Genomic DNA, 24,637 nt, shown 5'->3' on the forward strand with positions numbered 1-24,637 from the left:
AACTAGTGGTGGAAGAAGTAGTCAATTATTTTGTGTAAAAGTATCAATATTGCAATAGAAATACTCTGTTACAAGTAAAAGTCCGGAATTCAAAATGTACTTGAGTGAAAAGTACAAAAGTATTGGTATCAAAATGTACTTAAAGTACCAAAAGTAGAAAGTACTCATTATGCAGAATGTCCCATTCCACAAGTTGTCAAATATATAAAATGTATACAAAATCTTTTGTAAATAGCAGATCTACAAGCTCACAAGCTTCTGGAGATGTGAGCTTGTAGATTTGCTATTTTCAAATGGCCTAAATGTATATAGGGCTGAAGTGGGTCATTTATGTTTTGTAATAATAATCAAATCTACAAAGTAATTCAAATAATTGTATGGAGTAAAAGTACAATGTGATGTAGTGGGTGTGGAAGTAAAAGTAGGCTAGTGAAAATTGGAAATACTCCAGTAAAGTAAAAAATACCTGAAAATGGTACTTAAGTAGCCTACAGTACTTGCGTTAATGTACTTAGTTACTTTACACCACTGGTACTAACAGTTAATAAAACATCAACTGACTTAGAGTCACTGGGTGTTTCGGGTCTTGCAACAGACACCCTCCTCCAGGCGACCCGACCAAGGCTGATCAGACTCCGGCCTGTGTCCAAGAGGCATGCTGCTGCCCCCACTGTCTCTTGGGGGTAAGAGACAGTGCTAATTAGGGGTTAGGGTTAGCCTGGCACTAGCCAGACCGATAACGCAGATCCACCCACACCTGGAACGTACTGTATGTGAGTGAATCCATGCTATCCGGCCAATGCCAGGCCAGGTTAGGTGAGATGCTGCAGCTTGTTAAACACACTCTAAGGTACACTTCAAACTTTTTTTATGTCATGATGAATCCCAAATGAATAGGCCATTGACCCCTAATATCAAGTGATCTTGTCATAGGGACATTGCTGTGAAAAGATGTTTTGGCTTAAATGAAATGTAATTGCTCTAAAATGTAATAATTGTTCATGACCTAGAGATTAATAGCTTAGTGGTGATATAGAAAGATTAGAATTGTCACTTTTTGAAATAATTTCAGTACAGATTAATACGGTAACCGAAATACTCGGTTGTTGTTCCATCTGGCGGAGTCAGGATACGGTTCTTGTATTCTTGTATTTGTTTTACTGAGGATAAGGTTAGAAATAAGTTTAGGGTTAGTTTTATTGAGGTTAAGTTTAGGAATAAGGTTAGGTTTTGGCACTATTTTACTGAGGTTACGTTTAGGAATAAGGTTAGGGTTCATATAGTTTACTGAAGTTACGTTTAGGAAAACCAGGTGAATACCGCCGGATTTGCCCCGGGGCGACCTGGCCTGCTCTGTTTCCAAGAGACTTGCATTTAAAGCATTCCCTCAGAAAAGTTAATATAAATGACCTCTATGATAGCACACTGTCCTCAACTGGTCAGGACAACTATCTAGGCCATCAGTAGTTCTCAGACTGGGGTCTGCTGGGGACCCCCTGGGGTCTTTGGGGGGTTGGGTTCCAGGGGGTCCCCTGCAAAATGAGGAACACTTAACCATTGACTATTCAAAAATAGCCGGTATAGCTCACTATATATGCATCTATATAGATCAGCTATTTTCATTTTTGAAAAATCTTTGGAAAAATTACGACACATGGTTTTGAATAATTTAGCATTTTTATGAATTATATTTGAACAACACAAATCCTCTCTTATGGGGATCCCTGGAACAAAATATTTCCAGATGGTGGAGGTCTGCGGCCAGTCGGCCAAATACAGATCAATTTGGGCGTCCCTGCTCAGTGGTGGAAAAAGTAGGCTGCTCAAATCAATGTTTTACTTAAGTAAAAGTATCAATACAGCAATGTAGATAATACTCTGTTACAAGTAGAAGTCCTGTACTTTTGTAGCCTACTACAAAAGTATTGGTATCAAAATATACTTAAAGTACCATAAGTATAAAGTATTCATTGTGCAGAATGTCCCATTTCACAAGTTTTCAAAATGTAAATGTGTAAATGTGTTTTATAAAATGTATAAAAATCTTTTGAAAATAGCAGATCTACAAGCTCACAATGCGTTGCAATGCTGCGCGTCGTCAGCTTGTAGATCGGCTATTTTCAAATGGGGTGAAGCAGATAATGTGTATTTTGTAATAATAATCAAAATCTACAAAGTAACTAGAAAATAAAGTTTTGAAATAATTGTAGTGGAGTAAAAGCATAATATTTTCCTCTAGTCTGAGATGTAGTGGAGTAGAAGTAAAAGTAACAAAAATTGGAAATACTCCAGTAAAGTAAAAACACCTCAAAATTGTACTTAAGTACAGTACTTGAGTAAATGTAGTTACTTTCCACCACTGAATGTTTGAGAACCACAGAACTGGGAGTATTGGAATTTGCGCTGCGGGCTGTAGTTACAGAAACTCGGCGAAAGATGGCAGTGTTTCCTATGGTTAGGCGCTCTTGAGCCACCGGCTGATCAAATAAAGTCAAGGTCACCAAACACACAAAGCAGAGCAGAGGGATTCAGGACGTATTGTTTTGAATCACACCTTCACACCTGTTTTATGTAGCCATAACGTAGCTATATAGGTTACAATAATACCATACAGACACTGAACGAAGGCCAAATCAGGGATAATAACACACTCTCATCTTTCAACATGTGGAAAGCAGTGGTGGAAGAAGTACTCAATTTTTTTTTACTTTAAGTAAAGTATCAATACTGCAATGTAGAAATACTCTGTTACAAGTAAAAGTACAAAAGTATTGGCATCAAAATGTACCAAAAGTAAAAGTAGGCCTACTCATTATACAGAATGTCCCGTTTTTTTTTCAAATGTATAACAAATCTTTTGAAAGTAGCAGATCTACATGCTCACAACAATGCCACACATCGTGAGCTTGTAGATTGCCTATTTTCAAATGGCCGTATAGGGCTGAAGTGGTTGTTGTATGTTCTGTAATAATAATCAAAATCGACAAAGTAACGAGTAACTAAAGTTTTCAAATTATTGTAGTAGAGTAAAGGTAAAATATTTTCCTCTGAGATGTAGTGGAGTAGAAGTAAAAGTAGCCTATACTGCAAATTGGAAATACTCAAGTAAAGTACAAATACCTCAAAATTGTACAAAATAATAATACAGTACTTGAGTAAATGTACTTTGTTACTTTCCACTGGTGGAAAGGATGACATCCTCCTATTTGCTTTTTGTTTTACTAACAAATGTAGGCGGCTATCCCCGGATGGCCTCACACACCTGTCCATTCACAATAGAAACAGGGCCAGTATAGAGTCAATCAGTCACACAATGTTATAACACATTAATCCTGTCTGTCTGTCTGTCTGTCTGTCTGTCTGTCTGTCTGTCTGCCTGCCTGCCTGCCTGCCTGTCTCTCTCTCTCTGTCTATCTATCTATCTATCTATCCCAGGGGTCTTCAACAGGGGGTCCGGGACCCCTAGGGGGTCCTCAGAGCTACTATAGGGGGTCCGCCAAAACAGGCGAGGCGTTGAGAGCTTGTAGATCGGCTATTTTTGGCAAAGGGGCTATAGGTGTAGAGGAGAAAAAGAGCAAACTAAGTAAAAGTCCCTGCTTCATCTCTCTCTCAGTCTCAGCTAGGGGGTCCTTGGCCTGAAAACGTTGAAGACCCCTGATCTATCTATCCATCTATCTATCCATCTGTCCATCTGTCCATCTTCTATCTATCAGGTTGCAAGTTGACTTTCTTATAGAGAGGCTTGGATTTATTTCAAACGTTTAAACGTGTTTTAAAGTAATAATGACATCAATGCACTATATCATTTTAATGGCTCATTCACTATAGGCATATAGTTGATAGAGCTATAACTGATACCATGCCGGTCCACTATAGAATTCACAATTATCAGTATGAGTGATAGTGTTAGCAAACCGGGGTACATTATAGTGTCTTTAAAATACATTTAAGAGGCCTCTAAACGGAATTCTTAGTGCACTGCAGACTGAATGTTTCCACATTGGACTTGACTTTGATTTTTCTCACGTAAGTCTTTTTCCACTCAGCGTCCTGATGGAGGTCTGCTTACCTCTTCAAAGTTCAGCTGGTAGGCCTACACTGTCAAAACCCTGAGAGTTCATTTAACCACTGGTGTACTGTACAGTAACGAAGTAAAATGTACTCAAGTACTGTACTTAAGTACAATTTTGAGGTATTTTTTTTTACTTTACTGGAGTGTTTCCAATTTTCAGTACTTTTAGTTCTGCTCCACTGCATCACAGAGGCAAACATTATAGCCTACTTTTACTCCACTACAGTTATTTGACAACTTTAGTTACTAGTTACTTTGTAGATTTTGATTATTATAAGTTATAATAATCAATGGTAATTGTATTGTTATAATTTATAATACAATATAATACAATTACCACTTCAGCCCTATATACATTTCGGCCATTTGAAAATATGCATTCCATTGTGAGCTTGTAGATCTGCTATTTTCAAAAAACATTTGAAAACTTGTGAAATGGGACATTCTGCATAATGAGTACTTTCTACTTTTGGTACTTTAAGTACATTTTGATGCCTATATTTTTGTACATTTACTCAAGTAAATTTTCGAATTCCGGACTTTTAGGCTACTTGTAACAGAGTATTTCTACATTGTGGTATCGACACTTTTACTTAAGTAAAACATTTGAGTACTTTTTCCACCACTGACTGTCAAAACCCTGCGAGTTCATTTAACTCTGGAGAGCCCCTCTCAGGAGTCAGAAAATGGGCTTAAAGGGTCCATTTGATTCCAATTAACACTCAGGGTTTTCCTGTGTGAGGTTCTATTCTTTCTGACCATTTAGGAAGTCCCCCTTTATTCAATGGAACACTTTAGTTGGTGGCAGCAGAGAAGAGAACCCACGTGGTTCCAATTCTAAAAAAGTGTTGCCTTGCCCCAGATCCCATAGCCCTCGCAGCGCTGCTGGTCGCGCTCTGATAGGCTGGGAATGGTTGTCACGGGAGACAATGTTGTCCAAATTGGTATTATATTAGGCCTTTACCTATACAATACTCTGTGTGGACCACAACTACAATGATAGCTGAACGATATAGTTGTTTTTTCAAGAATAAATACGTTAATTCATAAATCAATTAATGAATTCGGCCTAATTGATTAATTAGTTAATTAATCAATTCAATAATGTATTCATTTATTTAATGACATTTTAAAAAGGGTACATTGACCTCATTGTAGAGAAATCATGTTCATATTTTTAACCAATCATCTGAGGTGTGTCTAAAGTTATATTAAGTTTAGATTAAGCTAATCAAGTTTCATTAAATTATAATCATCGCTGCAATTAAAAGCTATGCCCGTTGTAAGACGTGACAGAGGTAGACGTGACAGTCTACCTCTGTCCAGAGGGGAAGGGAGAAGGAGGAGAAAAAAAAGATGTTGCCTTGACGACCAATTATCCAATCAGAGCGTCCGTCCCTCGGGGCTATGGGGTGTAGACTGTACTTATAAAAAGTTGGAGTGTGTTAGTGGCGAATCAGACGCCAAGTCCACAGAGAGGCAGAATGGAACCGCTCCGTGCGCTGCTCTGGTACTCCGGCGCACGCATCACACCCGCCTTATGAATGATCTCTCAAAAGAAGAAACAACAGGCAACCGAGGAGTTTATCATTATCATTGTGATATTAACCAAAAAAAAAAAAAACATGGTCTGAATAAAACAAAAAATGTCCAACTGGAATCCGGTGCAATTTTTCCTCTTCTTTTTCCTCTCGTCGTTTGATGGAATACCTGGAGATCTGGTCATCAATGGGAGATCTTCAGCTGGGCTGATCGCTGTTAGATGTTTTAGCTGGAATGATCTACAGTGATCTTCCACGGACTGACTGACAGACTGACTGACTGACTGACTGACACACTCACACAGGAGTCTTACTGCTGCAGTCAAGTCCATTCAAAGGAAAGGGGACAAGACACTTGGACTTGACTTCCAGCAGGCAGCGTGCGTCTCAAGTCACCCATCAGTTGACAGCCAGGGCTGTGTTCCAGATCCAGAATGACCAAAGACATCATATAAAAACAACAACAAGAACAAAAAAACAAACAAAACATTATGTCTTCGACTGAATGGAAATTAAACACACCATCACACGCTGTCATCATCAAAATGCATCGATTTTGAAAGAAAAGAAAAGCCTGCATGCGCGCATATGGAGACACCCAGGGACTGAGGATTTTAACACATTTTAAACCATCGCTTTAAACTTTTTAATAAAAACAAATATATATATACACATATATAAACGACTTTGACTTTTTTTAAAAAGGAAGAAAAATAACAAATAAATAAATAAAAAGTTGATTTGACAAAATATCTTCAAGTGGATCTCGTGGAACTAGAGGAAAGGAGGAGAAAATGAGTTTGTGTTTCTTCCAAGGCGCACTAGTACTCGTGGCTTTCTGCGTTCTCTCCGTCCGTTGCACCGGTCCTCCTCCGTCGGCGTCGGCGCGCGACGCGGCGGGCGCCGCCGCCGACTCCTCCAAGGGAGCCGCAGCCGGGGAAACGTGCTCGTCGTGCGGCGTCGGAGGCTCGCAGCAGCAGTCGCCCGCCCTGGAGGACTCGGGCTCCAGGGTGAACGTCGACTTCCTCGAGGCCGTCAAGAGGCACATCCTCAGCCGGCTGCAGATGCGCGAGCGGCCCAACATCACGCACCCGGTGCCCAAGGCGGCCATGGTGACGGCGCTGCGCAAGCTGCACGCCGGCAAGGTGCGCGAGGACGGCCGCGTGGAGATCCCCAACCTGGACGGCCACGCCATGAGCAACGAGCTGCTCGAGGAGAGCTCGGAGATCATCAGCTTCGCGGAGACAGGTGCGTTGTCTGTTCCATCCCCCGGGGTTTCCTTAGGGAGGTTCCAGGGGGAGTCCCCCATATATTGATGGTTATTAGAGGAACCAAATGGACAGTCACAGGTCTGTAACTCTGAGAGTGTACAAAATACAATTTGTACACTCTCAGAGTTATGCGGGTACGTAATAATGCATAAATTGGGGGGGGGGGGGTCCTTGAACATTAAACATGTTAGAGGACCGCTGGCTCGGCTGCTCCCCTTATCGTCATGATGATGCGCCTCTTTTGAAAAGGTTCCCCCCAACTCGTCCGTGCGTCTCAGCGCTTGGGCAGGACGCGCATGTGTTCCTTATTCCACTGATCTATAACCTTTGTTTCCCTTCCAAGGACCCCTAGTTTGACGTGTACATTATGATATTAGGCACACCACAGGGAACCCCATTTTCTAAAGAAATATTCATATATCTGGAAGTCCCAGAAATATGAATATTTCTTTAGAAAATGGGAGCCAGACTGGGGACCCACTGTAAAACCCTCAGTGTTTAACTCTTGAGAATGTACACATTAAACCATTTGGTTTGACTTGTACACTATCGGAGTTGCAGACCCGTAAAGGACCCCCATTTGGACCCCATGTTGTTCCCCAGACCCCACGTTGAGAACCAGTGCCATAATCAACACCATTCTTTTTTTTTATAAACACATGTCATAACACTATACACCTGCTGTAGCCTAATTAGTTTAAGATGTGTTGCAACATTTAAATGTTGAGAAATGAGTGCTGTTGTGCTTAATTTAAGCCTTACACATGGAGGCTACAATCTTCAGTTAATAACACAATTGGAACCAAATGGCTACACTCTCAGGGTTAGAAATGGATAACTTAACACTGAGGATGTGGACTGTGTTATGCATGAAGCCAGCTCATCCTCCTGTGAGAGAGAGAGAGAGAGAGAGAGAGAGAGAGAGAAGCAGCTGAATTGCTCTTTGATTCCCTTCCCTCTGATGTAACAGTCTCTCTGTTTAGTCACTCGACGTGGCCGCTCTTGAAGAAGAAGGGGGAAAAAAACGAGTCATTTGAGGTTAAAGTCGGGTGTGTGTGAATATCAAGTCTTCAACAGAGAGAGAGCTCTGCCTTAAAAATGTGTTTCTTATTCCTTCGTTAATTGACATTCCAGGAGCAAACACAATTATGTCACTCACTTTGGGGTAATTTTCATGTTAGGTTTACGTTTTATGAAAAGAGGTTTCAGATGGAACAGAACACATTATTTTGAATGGAGAACTGTTTGGTAGGGTGTAGAGTTTTGCAGCTATATTCTGGAGCTTCCTTTTTTTCCTTATTAGATGTTTAAGTGACGGGATATTTGCACATTTTTTGTTACCAAAGGCTCCACGCACAGTTGAGTGACAAACAATCAGTGGTGCGTTCTCTGTGGTGGCTGGCTCAAGAGCACGCGGAACAGGGCGCATATAGTAGCTCTTGATCAGTGGTTCTCAAAGTGGGGCCTGTGGACCCCCAGGGGTCCTTGAGGGGGTTCCAGAGCAGGGGCTCCATAGCTAAATGATTGATAGTTAGGAACCGACTCTCAGAGTGTACAAAATGGAACCAAATGGACCCGTACGGTTCCATTTGGTTCCATTTTGTACACATTAATAATTCTGAGGTAGATACTGAGGATTTTGCAGTGTAGATGGGGTCAGAAATCAAACGGGGGTCCGTGGCGTAATGCATATCAAACTGGGGGGGGGGGGGGGGGGCTTTGAAATCAAAAAGGGTTTCGGGAACCACAGCTCTTTGATGCACAGTCATTGGCCGACATACGGCCGGAGCCTGCGGAGGGCATTCAGCCCTACCAAAACGGCATGGACACCCCTCTTTAGCGAAAAGCGAGGGCCAAAACCTATGCTCCGCGTGTTACATCACAGCCATTGAGGGGAACGGAGCCCCGACGCTTTGGTTCCACAGCGCGAGCAAAAGAATGCCCCGCTGCGCTGTGCGGCAGGCCCCGGGGCGGGGGGGGTTTTCACAACTCTGGTTATTTGGTCGACGTTGCTCTGTGTGGCGAATGGGGGGCTGCAGACCCTTGCACCTCGGTCCCCCCTCTCTCCTCCTCTGCCAGTTGGCCGTATTACCGGGGTTAGTGGCTGCCAGCGGGGGACCGTGGCACGGGGACAAGCTACCCGAGGAACAATTTACTCGGAGAGGGCCCGGGGTGGCTGAAAAGAAGAGAGCAAGGGCTGGAAATGATCAATGATGCCACCTGCTTCGCCCACGTGCGTCCGGGACGCTGCCTCTCGCTCTCTCTCTCTCTCTCTCTCTCTCTGAAAAGCAAAGCAAGGCGAGCCTCCCCCCTCTCCCCCACCCCCACCCCGTGAAACATCTGCTTTGCACATCAACGATTTGAAATTGCCGTCTGAAATCACCACACTCCAGGCCAATTTGGAGCTCTAGCCTGTTATTCTGACTTGCGTGTGTGTGTGTGTGTGTGTGTGTGTGTGTGTGTGTGCGTGCGTGCGTGCGCGCATCTGTTTCTGTGTGTGTGCATGTACACATCCCTTTGATTGTGTGCCGTGCGTGTGCGTGTGTGTGTGTGTGTGTGTGTGTGTGTGTGTGTGTGTGTGTGTGTGTGCGTGCGTGTGCGCGAGTGTGTGTGCGTGTGCGTGTGCGTGTGCGTGTGTGCGTGTGTGTGTGTGTGTGTGTGTGTGTGTGTGTGCGTGTGTGTGTGTGTGTGTGTGTGTGTGTGTGCCTGCCTGTGTGAATGTCCGTCTTCACTGTGTGTCTACAAGCAATGTTGTGCGGCTGTACAGTATGTGTGTGTGTGTGTGTGTGTGTGTGTGTGTGTGTGTGTGTGTGTGAGTGTGTGTGTACAGTCTGTGTGATTGTGTGCCATGTGTGCTCTGCATTTTGTGTATGTGTGTGCGTGCGTGCTTGTGTGCGTGCGTGCGTGCGTGTGTATGTGAGAGTATGTGTGTGTACTTATGCCTATTCTTTAACTCAAAGTGTATAAGTGGGCCTGTGTGTGTGTGTGTGTGTGTGTGCGTGCGTGCGTGCGTGCGTGCGTGCGTGCGTGCGTGCGTGCGTGCGTGCGTGCGTGCGTGCGTGCGTGTGCGCGCGCGCGTGCGTGCATGTGCGTGTGTACTTGCACTATACTGTACTTGTGAGGGCCAGATGTCCCCACAAGTATAGTAGAACTTGAGAAATAGACATAGTGAGGACAATTCTCCTGCTCCTCCCAAGAGAAACGGTTGTTTTATGGCTAAAAAAGATTCAGCTTGGGGTCATGGGACAAGACGTTTGGTTTATAGGTATTCGGGTTGGAGTTACAGTTGATTTATACTTAGTTGCTTGCCTGTGTCGTGCGCACCGAAAGTAGTAGATCTGTAAGCTTGTATAGATCGCTATTTCCGCCTTTAAGGGTTATGGTTAACAATGGCAAAGAAATGGTAAAAAAACATGGTAAAACCGCTGTCCCGAAATGATGTTCTCGCAAGTATAGTATACAAATACGTGTGTGTGTGTTCAATCCCGTGTGTGTGTGTGTGTGTGTGTGTGTGTGTGTGTGTGTGTGTGTGTGTGTGTGTGTGTGTGTGCATGTCAGCGCGGCGCTGGACATCACAGGCGTTGGGGTGTTGAATGGGTCCCCTCGGTATAAGGTCATTGCCTTTGTGCGGCGGCGACGCGGTGTGCATGCAGATTCAGACCACACCGCTGAACCCCACGGCCCCGTGGCACCCCATTAGGATGCCGGGGCCGTCGGGGGTCCGTCTCCTGGGTCTATATGTAACAGGGGGGGCCTTGGCTTGGCAGTGGGGGACTTGACTTTTTGGCTGCGCGCTGGAAGCCCAGTATATGTGTGTGTGTGTGCAGGACACCACACCACACCGGAGTTGTGCATTAACCCATAAAAATGATTGTATACTTTGGATATTCAAAAATAGCAGATCTACAAGCTCATAGCGCGGCTTGTAGATCTGCTATTTTTGAAAAATCGTGAAAATGTGTGCAAATCATGGAATACACATATTGTTTTTAAGCAAACATTTTTAACTCAAATCTTATGCTTCTGGGGGTCCCCGGAACTAAATATTTTCAGATGGGGGTCCGCGGCCAAATACATATAATTTTGGAGGTCCTTGACATGAAAAAAGTTTGAGCACCTTTTTGATATACAGTAGCAACATGTTTCAAGTGTTTCAGAAAACCGTTAGAAGACATTTTTGTAGAATCGGAACCTCAGGGCCTTAATGGGTTAAACGTGTAACAGCAAAGACGCCACAACATGTCATGTCTTTCTGTTTTGTCAATATGCAACACTTTATCTACACTACAGTATTTGCTCTCATATATCTCTCTCTCTTTTTCTTTCTATCTATCTATCTACTCTTGTCATCTGTCTGTCTATCTGTCTATCCATCCATCACCCTCCCTCTCTCTCTCTCTCTCTCTCTCTCTCTCTCTCTCTCTCTCTCTCTCTCTCTCTCTCTCTCTCTCTCTCTCTCTCTCTCTCTCTCTCTCTCTCTCTCTCTCTCTCTCTCTCTCTCTCTCTCTCTCTCTCTCTCTCTCTCTCTCTCTCTCTCTCTCTCTCTCTCTCTCTCTCTCTCTCTCTCTCTCTATCCATCTATCTAGCACCATAACCTCTTATATTAGGGTATACCGTATCTCCTCTTAGGGCCTTGCTCTCATAAAGCTTCCCCCATTATCATCTCATACAATGAGATCAGTCATCGGTGACAAATGAATTCCTGTGGAAATGGTCAATTAAGTGTCTTCCTTTTCTCCCAGCGCGCCCCAACTCATTGTAGGACAACCGCTCCCTGCGCGGGGGCCCCATGCTGACATTAAAGTCCCCCCCACAGACAAAACCAGAGCAGTCACATTTACATGTAGTTGACGTTCTTATTCATGAGTCACTGACAATGAAGGCGACGACGGGCCCTGGCCGGGGGTCCGGGGGGGTCCCGGTCGCTGCCTTGCTCGATGGCACCTCGACGCGACAGGACAGTTTAACGGATCTGCCCCGCAAAAATCTCATTTGCATTTTTAGGCTGACGCGGTGACACAGAGTGACTTACAATAAGTGAGAAGGTGCGTGCGTGCGTGTGCTTCTGAAAGGGCTGTCAGTGAACACAGTATCCAGGCGCTTAGCAGTCCCGCTACATCACTGTTTCTCAACGTCGGGTCCAGGGACCACTAGGGGTCCAAAACAGACCCTTTTGGGGTCTGTAACTCAGAGTGTATGAATGGAACTATACATGATCTTTACGGGGTCCATTTGGTTTATTTGTACATAAATAAACACTGAGGATTTGGGGTCTCAGCGACAAACCAAATTGTATCAAACTTAATTAACATTTCAGACATCTAGTTTATCCAGAGAAACTTTAAAGTTGCAATCCGTAACCTTCCTGTCCCAACTGGGATTCAAACATCTACCGCTCTACCAAGAAGGAAAGCCTACTTTGGTGAGGGGAGGTATTGTGCTTATGAGCTTCAGGCAGGGCTACTTGTCAACCAGTCAGCGTCCTTACCAGACACCAGGGTCCAAACGTCTTACAGGAAGAGCAGGGAGATCACCTCCAACCACTGCACATGTACCATTGATATTATAGTGACATAGTCTACCATACAGGTTGGTTCAAATAACTCTCGGATTGCAACTTTAAAAATAGGTGATGTTTTGTGGAAAAAACAAAAAGTGTTGTTTAAAGGTTTAAAGCTCTATATTCTGATTGTAATCTGATGATTATATATATGATAGCTAGAGTGTTATGTAACAGGGGTCTCTCCAGCTCTTTAATAAACGATATATACATTTTCAGGTGGGTTGCCAATTTCAGCCAATTAGGAGAGAGTATCCAATTTTATAGTGTTCCAGTTCCAATTTCTTTGTCATCACTTCCAATTTCACTTGTTTAGCCTGCATCCTGTATGAGTTCTCTCTCCTGATTGGACACAATTTGTAACCCAACCTCAAAATGTATGTTCTATTAAGAATCGGAGAGATGGACATACCCCTGTTACTGAACAAACACCAGTTTATAGCAATGATTACCGTCAGAATATAGAGCTATTTAACACTTATTTAAACAAAAACAAAACCCACTTCCTGCACCTTTAACACTTAGCTAGACGGCAGGGCTTCTGCTTGTTGCCAAAGGGGCCCTTTGGACGAGAATTCCGAGGCCGTCGATGGCCTCGTCACGGCAGCCAGGCGCTCACTCCGCCGCCCTGCGCTTATACATCAGAGACGAAACGCCATAAACGCTAGTTTTAGTTTCGCAAGCCACTTAAAAGTTGTTTGCTTTGGCCCTGGTGTTGACAGTCAGCCACGGCTGTACCTACAAGCCCGGTGTGTGGCAGCATGCGGTTGTCTTCTAATGTAACAGCTAAGCCGTGGAGTAATCATAAACAGATTAGCCGTCTTGTTGTGATGGGGTGACGTTAAGACGGGTGGAGGCTCGCTGCAGGCAGCTGGATGCCTGATGATGATGATGATGATGATGATAGGGCTCGGCAGTGAACAGAAAATGTATCAAAACATTGACATTTCGAACCTCTCTCCAGGACCGGATTAAGAACTTTTGGTGCCAGGGGCTACAACCTGGTTTGGTAACCCCCCCGTATTTTCTCCCCCCCCGGACAGTATTTCAGCAGTGGTACAGCGCTGTTACTTTTAATAATCTGGTCATATATTTTGGCGGGCAGGGGTTTGGTGGTGCCCCCCCCTGCCTCTCACTGACTTAATCTCACTCATTTCAGTTAATCAAATAACCGAGGAAATATATTCGTTGCTGTCCGGCAGAAACCAGCTAACTCCATTTTGACGCTTTCGCTTTTTCCCCCCATAAATCAGGGCCATTGAACACCCTTTACGTCTGTGTGTTGTTGAAAACAATATTGAACCAATGAAAAGCATTAAAAAGCGCTTCTGACAAAACCAGCTAACTTCATTGGATCCTCAAACTTTCTGCTAAACCTGCTAACTGGTTTTGCTGACTCCAGGCTCCACCCCCTTTTCAACTCAAAGCCCACAATGAGGTTGGAGGTGAAAACGGGGTGGAGCCTGGAGTCAGCAAAACCAGCTAACTCCGGTGGAGTTAGCTGGTTTATCAGAAAGGTCCATTCAGCTGTTCTTATCAATGATGAACAAAACCTCCTAACTCCACTTTTTTTTTCATTTCCTGAAAAATGAACATTTTGGAGTTAGCTGGTTTCTGCTGGACAGCAGATATATATATAATGTATTGGTATTTCTTGTATACCAACAAATCAACATGGTTCGTGTTGTGAGCTTGTCGATTGCTATTTTCATTGCTATTTTTGAAAATCGATTATTTCATTAAAATCGATTAGTTCAATTAACTGTTGTGGCCGTACTATTTACAGTACAGACCGTGTAAGAGGATGATGATGATGATGATGATGGGAGCCAGACAGGCAGCCAAGGTTCTGTCCGCCACTCTGGTGGGATTTTGATTGCATCTGTCTGGATACGGCATTGGAAAGCTCATCAAACATGATTAAAATCACGCTGGATTGTCACAACAAAACCGTCAGACGAGAGGGAGCTGGAGATGTTTAGACGTCGGGGCCGTGTCGGTGGATGAAGCAGCACGCTGCCGGGGATTTTGGCACGGGATGGCAGTCGTCTTTCTGCGGTGTAGCTTTTGGTTTTTTTTTCCAGTTTTTTAATGATGTTTACCAGTGTTAAGAGGGAGAGAGATTAGGGAAGGCAATAGCGGAGACGGTTGTGGTGGAATTTGACACTCGACTCTGAGGAAGAAAATATGCCAGTAATTCACAACCTTTTTATTTCCAAGGACCCCGAGTCTGATACGCATTAGGTCACAGACCCCCCATTTAAGTGATAGATAGCTCTATATTCTGATCGCACTAATTGCGTTTGTTCAGTAACAGCAGTCTCTCCCTGTCTCTCCGGCTCTTTAGTAAACAGAAAATGCATTTGCAGGTCGAGATACCAATTTTTTCCAATCAGGGGAGAGAAAAAGAACAAGTGGAACTGGAACACTATAAAATTAAGCTGATAAATGGGTACTTTCTCCCAACTGGCTGAAATTGGCGACCCACCTGAAAATGCATTATTATTAAAGAGCTGGAAAGACATGGAGATCCCTGTTACTGAACAAACACTCTATAGCAATGAATACTATCAGAACATAGTTCTATAAAGTATCGCAAAACAGACATTTTACTCAAGTAAAAAATACCTCAGCATTGCAGTACAGTACTTGAGTAAATGTACAGTACTTAGTTACTTTCCGCCGCTGGCTTCTATGAACAGTTTTAAAACTGGCCCACTTGCATGTTGAGTCGGCCCAGATATCGTCGCGGTCGGGCAGAATCCTCGCATCTCCATATTTATGTTTATGTATTTTCGTAATTGAATGCCCTGCTTCGTCATACTAGTGTCACAACATATCTGATCTACAAGCTCACAGCGTGTCGCGCTTGCAGATCTGCTTTTTTTTTCGTGAGAAAGCGACTGTGTTTATGTCTGTCTGTGGGTTTTAGAAATACTGAATCAATGAAAAGTATTAACAAGAGCTTATGACTAAATTATAACTAGTTCTATTTATGAAAGTCTTATTTTTTCTTGTGTGGAAATATTTGAAAATGTCTTGAAATAACAATTACAAACAAACATGTAGGAAATAAAAAATAAAGGGATATTTACTTGCGACCCATAAAAATCGGTCCACGACCCACGAATGGGTCCCGACCCACTGTTTGGGAAACAGTGCCATAAAGGGTGGGGGCATGTGTGGTGGCGGTGGTGGTGGTGGTGGTGGTGGGTGTGGGCTTTAGAGAGCAGCCCGCGCACAAAGGTTCAAAGACTTGGCAGTGAATGCTGGCTGTAAATGAGTGCATATGGAGCCTAACTGCATGCACAATCAGTGCCATGATGTTAGAGGCGAGACCGCGTCAGCCACGGCCGGCCCACGAAGACGCTGCTGCAAGAGCCATGAAGCACGCCAAACATTTACATGACTCTATAGCCCAGTACCCAGGCCAGTGGCGGAAGAAGACGTACTCGGATTTTGGACTTTTGGACCGATTCTACAGAATGTCTTCTAAATCCCAACAGTTTTCTGAAAAAAACGTATGTTTCTATATCAGTGGTGCTCAAACTTTTTCATGTCAAGGACCCCCAAAACGATATGAATTTGGCCGCCGACCCCCATCTCAAAATATGTTGTTCCAGGGACCCCCCAGAAGCAAAGATTTGAGTGAAACATTTTTGCTTTAAAACAATATATATTAAAAGATTTGCACACATTTTCACGATAAAAAAATAAATAAAAAAATTAGCAGATCTACAAGCTCGTAGTGCGGCACTCGGTACCGCGCTATGAGCTTGTATATCTGCTATTTTTGAATAGCCAAAGTGTAAAATAATGCTTTGTAGCTCAAATCAAAAAGTGACACAGATGTGTTCCAGGTCTTAATGGGTTAAAGGCCGACTTCACCCATTTTCGGTACTATTGTTTTCTACTGGGTCCGTGTCTCATAGGAGGGCTGTGGACACTTCAGAAACCCGCCTACCAGTGACATCATCGTAGGCAGGAGACACAGACTGAGTAGACAAGAATTGTGCCATATTATGATGAGCATTTGTGAGGACCAGTTAAATGAAGATAGGTTGAAAAAGGGTGAAGTGGTCCTTTAAGAAAAAATTGCAATATCACAGCATAAACATACAAATACTAAGCCCTAGATCTGCTTTTTTCTTTTTGGAAAAAGTTAGAATATATCTATTTCAAATATTTGAGTACTTTTATTTTTGCACTGTAAGTAATATAGGCCTTTGACTTGTAACAGAGTATTTCTATATTGTGGTATTACTACTTTGACTCAAGTAACTTCTTCCACCACTTTTTTTTTACTTACATTTTTATCCCACGATTTTTGTAACCCATTTATTTCACCCAGTGCCAATTGCCTATGTAATCCTGGGCGCTACGCTCCCTCTGCCAGCCTAGGGAGAGCCTAGAGCCGAGCTCATGCCTCCTTCAATGAGAGCTAGCTTCTTCCACCGCTGACAAAATCTAGACACCCCTATTTCTCTCTCTCTCTCTCGCTCCCCCCCGATCCCTCCTCCTGCCGGTACTCCAATCCCTCCTTTACCAGATGAGAAAGAGAAGACAGCCATGGCTGATCGTGACCTCCCTGCGCCATTATAGTAACTGTCCAGCTCCGTTTAGATCCGGTCACTTGAAGTTGAAATGGCCCCCCTGCTGCTATATAGCCTTACAATGCCCACCTGACCCGGTGCCCACCCACGTAACAGACCAGAGGTCGCCATATTGCTTTTGGCCCGCTCTCCGGCCCGACAGGGATGTCGAGCGAGTGAATTGAACGAAGCCGTTTTTCTGGCACAGGATGGCACGGTTCTGTCACTTAGGGGGCTTCGCCAATGATGATGATAATTCAGTGGTTACTCTTTACATTTTCATGCACAAGGACCCACCAAATTGATATGTATTTGGGCCGTGGACCGCCTTCTGGAAAAAGGTTTTAGGGGCGGCCATAGCTGAATGGGTAGAGAGGCCAGGCCGCCTGGGAAAACAGAAGGTTTGATTCCCGGCCCCCCGGCTATGTGTCGAGGTGTCCATGAGCAAGACACTTAACCTTCAGCCATGAGCTGAGCGAAGCTGAAACCGAATTTAATGAGGTCTCCATTATCAGTATTATTTTGTGCCAGGGAACCCATAACAGAAGTTTTGTGTTGTTAAATTGCTTCAAAAATAGCTTCAACGTTTTGCTGGGGACCGCCAAGGACACCTCGGGGGTCCCCGGGCCCCACTTTGAGAACCAGCGCTCTAACCATATCCCTTTGATGTGTGTGTTTGGTTCCCCTTGCAGACGACCAGGTGACGTCCAAGTCCAGCCTGTACTTCCTCATCTCCAACGAGGGCAACCAGCACCTGTACGTGACGCAGGCCACGCTCTGGCTCTACTTCAAGCTCCTCCCGGCGCACGGGCTGGAGGCGGGCACGACGCCGCGGGCGCGGCGGAAGGTCACGGTGAAGGTCTACTACCAGGAGCCCGGCCTGGGCAGCGAGTGGAACCTGGTGGAGAAGCGTGTGGAGCTGAAGCGCAGCGGCTGGCACACGTTCCCGCTGACCGAGGCCGTGCGCCGCGTCTTCGAGAAGGGCGACCGCCGGCAGAACCTGGACGTGCGCTGCGAGGGCTGCGACGCCGACGGCGTGACGCCCGTGCTCCTCAACGCCAACGACGAGTCCCACCGGCCCTTCCTGGTGGTGCAGGCGCGCCAGGCCGACGGCGCCAAGCACCGCATCCGCAAGCGCGGGCTGGAGTGCGACGGCAGCAGCAGCCTCTGCTGCCGGCAGCAGTTCTACATTGACTTCCGGCTGATCGGCTGGAACGATTGGATCATCGCACCGAGCGGCTACTTCGGGAACTACTGCGAGGGGAACTGCCCGGCGTACATGGCCGGCGTGCCCGGCTCGGCCTCGTCCTTCCACACGGCCGTGGTCAACCAGTACCGCATGCGGGGCATGAGCCCCGGCTCCATGAACTCGTGCTGCATCCCCACCAAGCTCAGCACCATGTCCATGCTCTACTTCGACGACGAGTACAACATCGTGAAGCGGGACGTCCCCAACATGATCGTGGAGGAGTGCGGCTGCGCCTGAACCAGGGGCGCGCCACGCACACACGGGGGGGAAGGGGGGGCGGTTCATAATGGCTCTTTCCGACTACAAGAACTAAAAGCGAACCGTGCCGGGCCGCGTATTTCACAGGGTTCTGGATTAGTCTTACCGAACGCTATGCGGCTAGGTCCCAGATAAGGTTCTCGGAACCTCATTTGGGGTCCTGCTCAGGAGGTGGTACTAACCCGGGAAACCCAGAACTCAGAACTTATCTATTCTTTTTTGTTTCTCCTAAAACAGTGAAAAAAGCAGGTCTACAAGCTCACAATGCGTTGCGTTGCAACGCGTTGTGAGCTTGTAGATCGGCTATTTTCACTATTTTTTTTTTATGATGTACCTCCCCTTTCAAGAGTGGTTCTGGTTATACACAAAAAAAATCATCACAGAACTTCACGGGTTAAGGAGAGTTCCAGGTTCTGGGTTTTACCCTTCGTAGTCGCAAAGAGCCAATAATTTAAAAGCGGAACTTAAAGACGAACTTCTGTAAAACAAGAGTCACCATATTACATAAAAAAAAACAAATAATAATTATAGATACAAAGTGATATTTATGGACTATTATTAAAAAAACATACGCACACGCACACACCAACCTCATCCACACATACGTATCTACACGCTCCTTCATGTATGCCTGCACAAACACCTGTATATATATTTATGTTTGTTGATATCCTTATTTTGTTAATATTATGCTACGGTGGAAGTTCTTTTTTTGTGCGTTTTTCTTTTCTCCCCCCAAGACGACTCAGAATCCTTTTGTAAAGTTAAGCCGTCGGTCTCCTTATCAAAGGGATGTGAAGATTTTGTTTCCCCCCACAACATGTTACAAGTTAACTTAAAAAGTTACATCATTCAATATCTCTACAGCATAACAGAGAAGGGGCTGGTTTTTGTAAAAAAAAAAAAAAAAGGAAAAAAAAGTGTTGGCAATTTGTTAACCAAGGGCTTCAGTTACCTGGCTATCCACTTACAAAGCATCATAACGTTTTACTGTACTGTCTGTACTGTACTATCAATCACTTTGTTTAAAACTAGGTGTCTCCTTTTCTCTTTTCCCCCCCCCCCGACGGTCGGGTATCGCATGTCCGGACGAAACTCCTTCACTTTGTGACAACAACGGCTCCGACATCTTGACGTGACAAAACGAGAAATGTATACCCCAGAAGTTTGTTGGAAGTTAATATCAAATCATCCAACCATGACACAAGTTCGCTTGGAGGTACATCGGCGGGGGGGGTGGAGCGTAAAAGGAACAATTGTCCACAAAACACCTGCGTTAACAGCACTGAAAGGTCCTCTCGCACGTCAAACTATTCCAGTTCTCAAACTTTTTATTTTGTTTCAACTGAAATTTCATTTCAATTTTTTTTCCAACTCTGAGAGCGTACAAATAGGACCAAATGGACCCTCCCGGGTCCATTTGGTCCTATTTGTACACTCTCAGAGTTACAGACCTGTAAGGGTCTTTTTGGAACCCCCCCCTCCAAGGAACACTGAGGGTCATTTTTAGAACCACTGAACTATCCCGACATACAGCACTTCCTGTCCGACAACGACCCTCGGTTTCTGCAAACTTACAGCCCCCCCCCAACCCCCTTTTTCTTGGAGAAACTATATTCCATTGTTTTAAACAAACAACCACAACAACAATGAACAAAAAAAACTGCTTTGTGAAAAATATACGCAGGGCTGCGTTCCATTACTGGACACCATGGTAGAGAAAAGCACAAGAAGAGATAGAGACATTCTAACAGGTTTGTTTTTTTTTTTCTTTCTTTTTCTTTCTTGTTTTTTTTTAAACACTGATGCTGTCACCAAACCACACACAAACAACATCATAAAAAATAATAACAACCCCTCCCTCCCCCGTTAGCTGAACAGGTAATGGCACACTCGCCAATGTGATGCGTCACGCCCGAAAATTCCAGGAATCATCCTCGAGAACTAGAACACGGAGAAGGGTCTAGTTTTACATTCTTGGCATTGTGGTTGGAAGGTTCATTGTCAGTTCACACAGGACAACACTGGCTGGCTGGCTGTTTGAACCTGGAGCCATTTAGGGAAAAAAAAAGATTATTAGTGTTGAAATCATGTTTATAAGACGCCCATATTTTTCGTTCTCACCCTTAGACAGCTGAACAACCAAACAGGAATTATTGATAAAAGGATATTCAATAGTTTGGGGAATCAATCATCTATCTATCTGCCCTTTTAGCTACAGAATCTTCTGCCTATAACTACAAGTCTCCAACCTCCAAACCGTGGCACGACATCAAACAATAAAGCAGTTCCCAACCTCTTCTGTGGATCAGGGCTCACTTGAAACTGACACCCATCCGCCAGGGGTGGGCCGAGTGCATTTTCAGAGCATGTTCATTTCAATGATCGATCGATCGATTGGATCAATGGAACTACCAAGTTCCTGTTTATTGGTCTGACAATGAAGGTTTTAACCCTTTAAGACCTGGAACGCATCTGTGTCACTTAATATTTCTTTGGCTATGTGCCGCGCTATGAGCTTGTAGATCTGCTATTTTTTTTAAATCGTAAAAACATTTTTTAGATTTTTTTCAAAAAACTGTTGGGATTTAGATTTTTTTAAAAGAATCGCCTCAGGTCTTAATGGGTAAATCTTAGCTTTTAGCGGGCCCACTTGCCAATTAGTAGCGGGCCCACTTGCAATATCCCCACGGCCCACCAGTGAGCCCCGGACCACAGGTTGGAAATCGCTGCGATAAAGAAACCCTCAATTGTACCGTCGCCCGAGGAAAGCGTTACAATATAGTTGAGGAATCACGTCACATTTATCCACCTACCTTAACTTTTACACACAACAAACAAAGTGTCTTCCCGCCCCTTTAAAACGGAGAGAGTCCAATTTTAGTCAAGTTCTCAACTATTCCCGTCTTTCGTTTCAGTCAGCAAAAAGTGAAAAGTTGCCATAATTGCTCCGTTCCTGGTGATGGTGCAGCTTCTGCCCTTCCCCAAATGCACACTTTGATAGCACTTGCAGATTGAAATGCCTTTAAACGACCCCCATCGGTGGCGCGCCATTGCCCCACACAAGTCCTTTTTCGTAAAAAAAAAGAGAATAAAATAAGTGCCGCATGAGCTATGCAATGTATAGTATTTACCCATTATTACCATGACCAGCTCACCCTAGCTCTCGTTGTAAACTATCACCAATACTTGAAATGAAATCTTTCGCTTATTCTTCCGAGCGAACGGTTGTTAGAATATTTGCACTGAAGAGTTGCGTGATTAGTAATAAAGATAAAGTAAAAAAAAAAAAATGAAAAAATGAACAAAAAAAAAAAGAACTGCCATTGACAAAAAAAACGTTATTTTTATAGAAGCAAATTGAAGCTCTGCTCAAATGTATTATATCAACATGTTACCAAAGAGGCCAAGGATGTTTAGCTAGGGCTGGGCAAGATATCAATATTATATGGTCGATGTCGGGTGGAAATGTTTTTATTTTTATTTTATTTTTCCCCTCGTAAAGTAATGCTCTACTTTGTCGTACAGCAGTTTCACACAAAACTAGTGAAAATAGCCTATCTTAAGTGGTTAAGTCTGTCTGTGGGTTTTTATGAATATTGGAACCAATGAAAAGTATTTACAAGAGCTTGTGACTAAGTAACTACATCATCAACTTCATTGGGACACAGGGTAGTTTTTCCCCCCATTTCCTGAAAAGTAACAGTTTCGGACATAAACGGTTTCCACCCGACAGAGACGATCAAGGTGATATGAGACTATAGACGCGGTCTGGGAATTTTGTATATCATAATATTGTGATATGGCATAAATGTTGTCTTTTCCTACTTACATTTCTTTAAAAAAAAATAGCAAAAATAACCGCTCTACGAGCTCTACAATGCATCGCAAGGTCGGCTAATTGAGCTATTTTTTAAAGGTTTTGAAGAAAAAAACTATATTATCGACATATTTGATCAAAAGAATATTGTGATATTTGATTTTGTCCATACCGCCCAGCCCTGGGTTTTAGCGTATTGTAAAGATGGCAATGCCGTCCTGTTTGTTTTGTAAAATACTTGTGTAAAAAGAGGCCTAAATGCTGTATCAGGGTACAATATCAATCCATGTTCAGCTTAATCTCTTTCTTTTTTTTATTTTGTACCTAGACATGAAATATTTCATATTTTTTCATCAAATTACATAAAAAGTACTCCTAGGTTTTTTTGTTATTCTTTCTTGTTAGCGCTTTGTTCCAGAATCATTTTTAGCGTGAAGCACAATGCCATCCAGTCCCTGTACAGATGCTGTAACATATGAATATGCTTTTGAAATATTTTGTTTCTTTGTAATTGTTGAGGAAAAAAACAAATAAAAATACATTTCTTATTTACCCGACTGTACGCTTTTAGAAATGTGTGGTGAGATTAATGTTGTATAGAATCTTCAATCCATAGCAATCTAGAAGCTACGGAATATATATTGACTCTATGGAACACAAGTCTGTAAGGGACTCAATGAATCTAAAATCTAAGGAATACATAATCTATGGAACAGAATGATCTACTGTATATTCTAAATAATACATCTAGATATATGGAACATAATTAAACCTAGAACTTATGGAGCATACGATGAATCAACAATCTAATGGACATATGTGTATGATCTAGAATGTATGGAACACATTTTTATAAATCCTATAATAAATCTGTCAACGGGTTGGGACAGACCTACATCACAGACTTCCTGATGTTTTATGTTCCTTCGTGAGTCTTAGATCCTCTATCTGCCTCATGTTAGATATTCATAATCATACCAGAAAGAAAAGTGGAGATGCAGCTTTCTTCAATTATGCTCCCAAATTATGGAACACCGCAGTTTGGGGGCGACCCGATAGCAGTCAGGGTGCATTCAAACTATGAGGAATGCGAGCACAACTTCAGTCCAAAAATGAATGAACGAACGATACAACAAACTTGCCGGGTGCACAGCTATACAAAAAGGTTCAACATAAAGAGAATGATGCCAGCTATAGCGCTCACATTCAGTCAGGTAGGCCTACTTCTGTATTTCAAAATAAGAGGGGCAATGACAATCGGACACAAATAAGCTCTATGCCTTCATCAACGTAAAACACTGAAGAAGGCATAGAGACGAAACACGTCCGCTTGTCATGTTGCCCGTTTTAAAATGAAGTACCTGAAAGACAGAATGTGAGTGCTGGCTTCATTCTCTTTATGGTTAGGGCACATACCATATGAGCTCTAATGGTGCATTCACACGGGCAGATTAAAAGATACATGCTGTTAATTGTCAATGGAAACCAGCGACACGAAGATACAAAGATACATCCGGCGTTTGTAGCTGTAGCTCTAGCGACAAAGATACAGAGCTACAAATAGGCTCTATGCACAGCAGCCATGTTTATCACTCCCTTAACAGGTGTTACCAATGATACTAATGAAGGCTCTGTTCCATTTAGTGTAGCACAGTGGTTTCCACGACCCCCATAACTCTGAGAGTGTACAAATGGAACCAAATGGACCCTAACAAGCATCGCTTGGGTTTTGGATGCGTTGATGCTGAGTCCAACCATGTCTGGCAAAGTTGTTAAGCCTAAAACTATCCACAGGAATGCTACGCACACCAAAGTCCTTGAAGTGGTGCCGGCCTACGGTAGAAGTATCCAAATGACTAGTCTTCAATTAAGAGACATAAAGGTGGCCTCACACACTGGTAGCCAAAGTGCCAATATTTTATCATGGACGCAGAGGAATAGAAATCAACGTTTCGGCAGATAACTGCCTTCTTCAGGGTATATAGGCCCACAGAACACATTACAAGTCATACAGTACATAATATGGTGTCTGAGATAATCATTTGGAAGTTCAACCAATCCACACAAAAAAAACGGGTTCTACTGAGACATATTAGAATATTATGATGAGAGCAATCAGGAACAGGTGCTCCATCTCACATTCCCAGGTAATTAGGGAGGAGCACTACCCCATGAATTATCATTATACAAAGGTGCAACAAAAAATCTGGAAGGTCAATTCCTTGTCAAAAGGACAACTAAATATCTCTGGTTTATAAAGCCTGTCAGTTTCAG

At 43.6% G+C, this 24,637-nt stretch overlaps 1 protein-coding gene across 1 annotated transcript; it reads left to right on the forward strand.

The window, feature by feature from the left end:
* The first annotated feature begins 5,550 nt into the window (after positions 1–5,550).
* Positions 5,551–20,029, forward strand: LOC311041176 (inhibin beta B chain-like). Its single transcript, XM_084051698.1, has 2 exons — positions 5,551–6,861; positions 17,729–20,029. Exons 1-2 carry the CDS (start codon positions 6,408–6,410, stop codon positions 18,520–18,522), a joined length of 1,248 nt encoding a protein of 415 aa, XP_083907824.1. The 5' UTR covers positions 5,551–6,407; the 3' UTR covers positions 18,523–20,029.
* Positions 20,030–24,637: the final 4,608 nt, after the last annotated feature.

The sequence above is a fragment of the Gymnoscopelus microlampas genome (assembly GCF_963454915.1).
Source record: "Gymnoscopelus microlampas genome assembly, chromosome: 24".
NCBI lineage: Eukaryota > Metazoa > Chordata > Actinopteri > Myctophiformes > Myctophidae > Gymnoscopelus > Gymnoscopelus microlampas.

Bases quoted from the DNA above. Each gene is read 5' to 3' on its own strand.
- LOC311041176 (XM_084051698.1), top strand. From the start codon at position 6,408: ATGAGTTTGTGTTTCTTCCAAGGCGCACTAGTACTCGTGGCTTTCTGC. The intron at 6,862-17,728 runs GTGCGTTGTCTG...TTCCCCTTGCAG, and splicing joins CATCAGCTTCGCGGAGACAG to ACGACCAGGTGACGTCCAAG.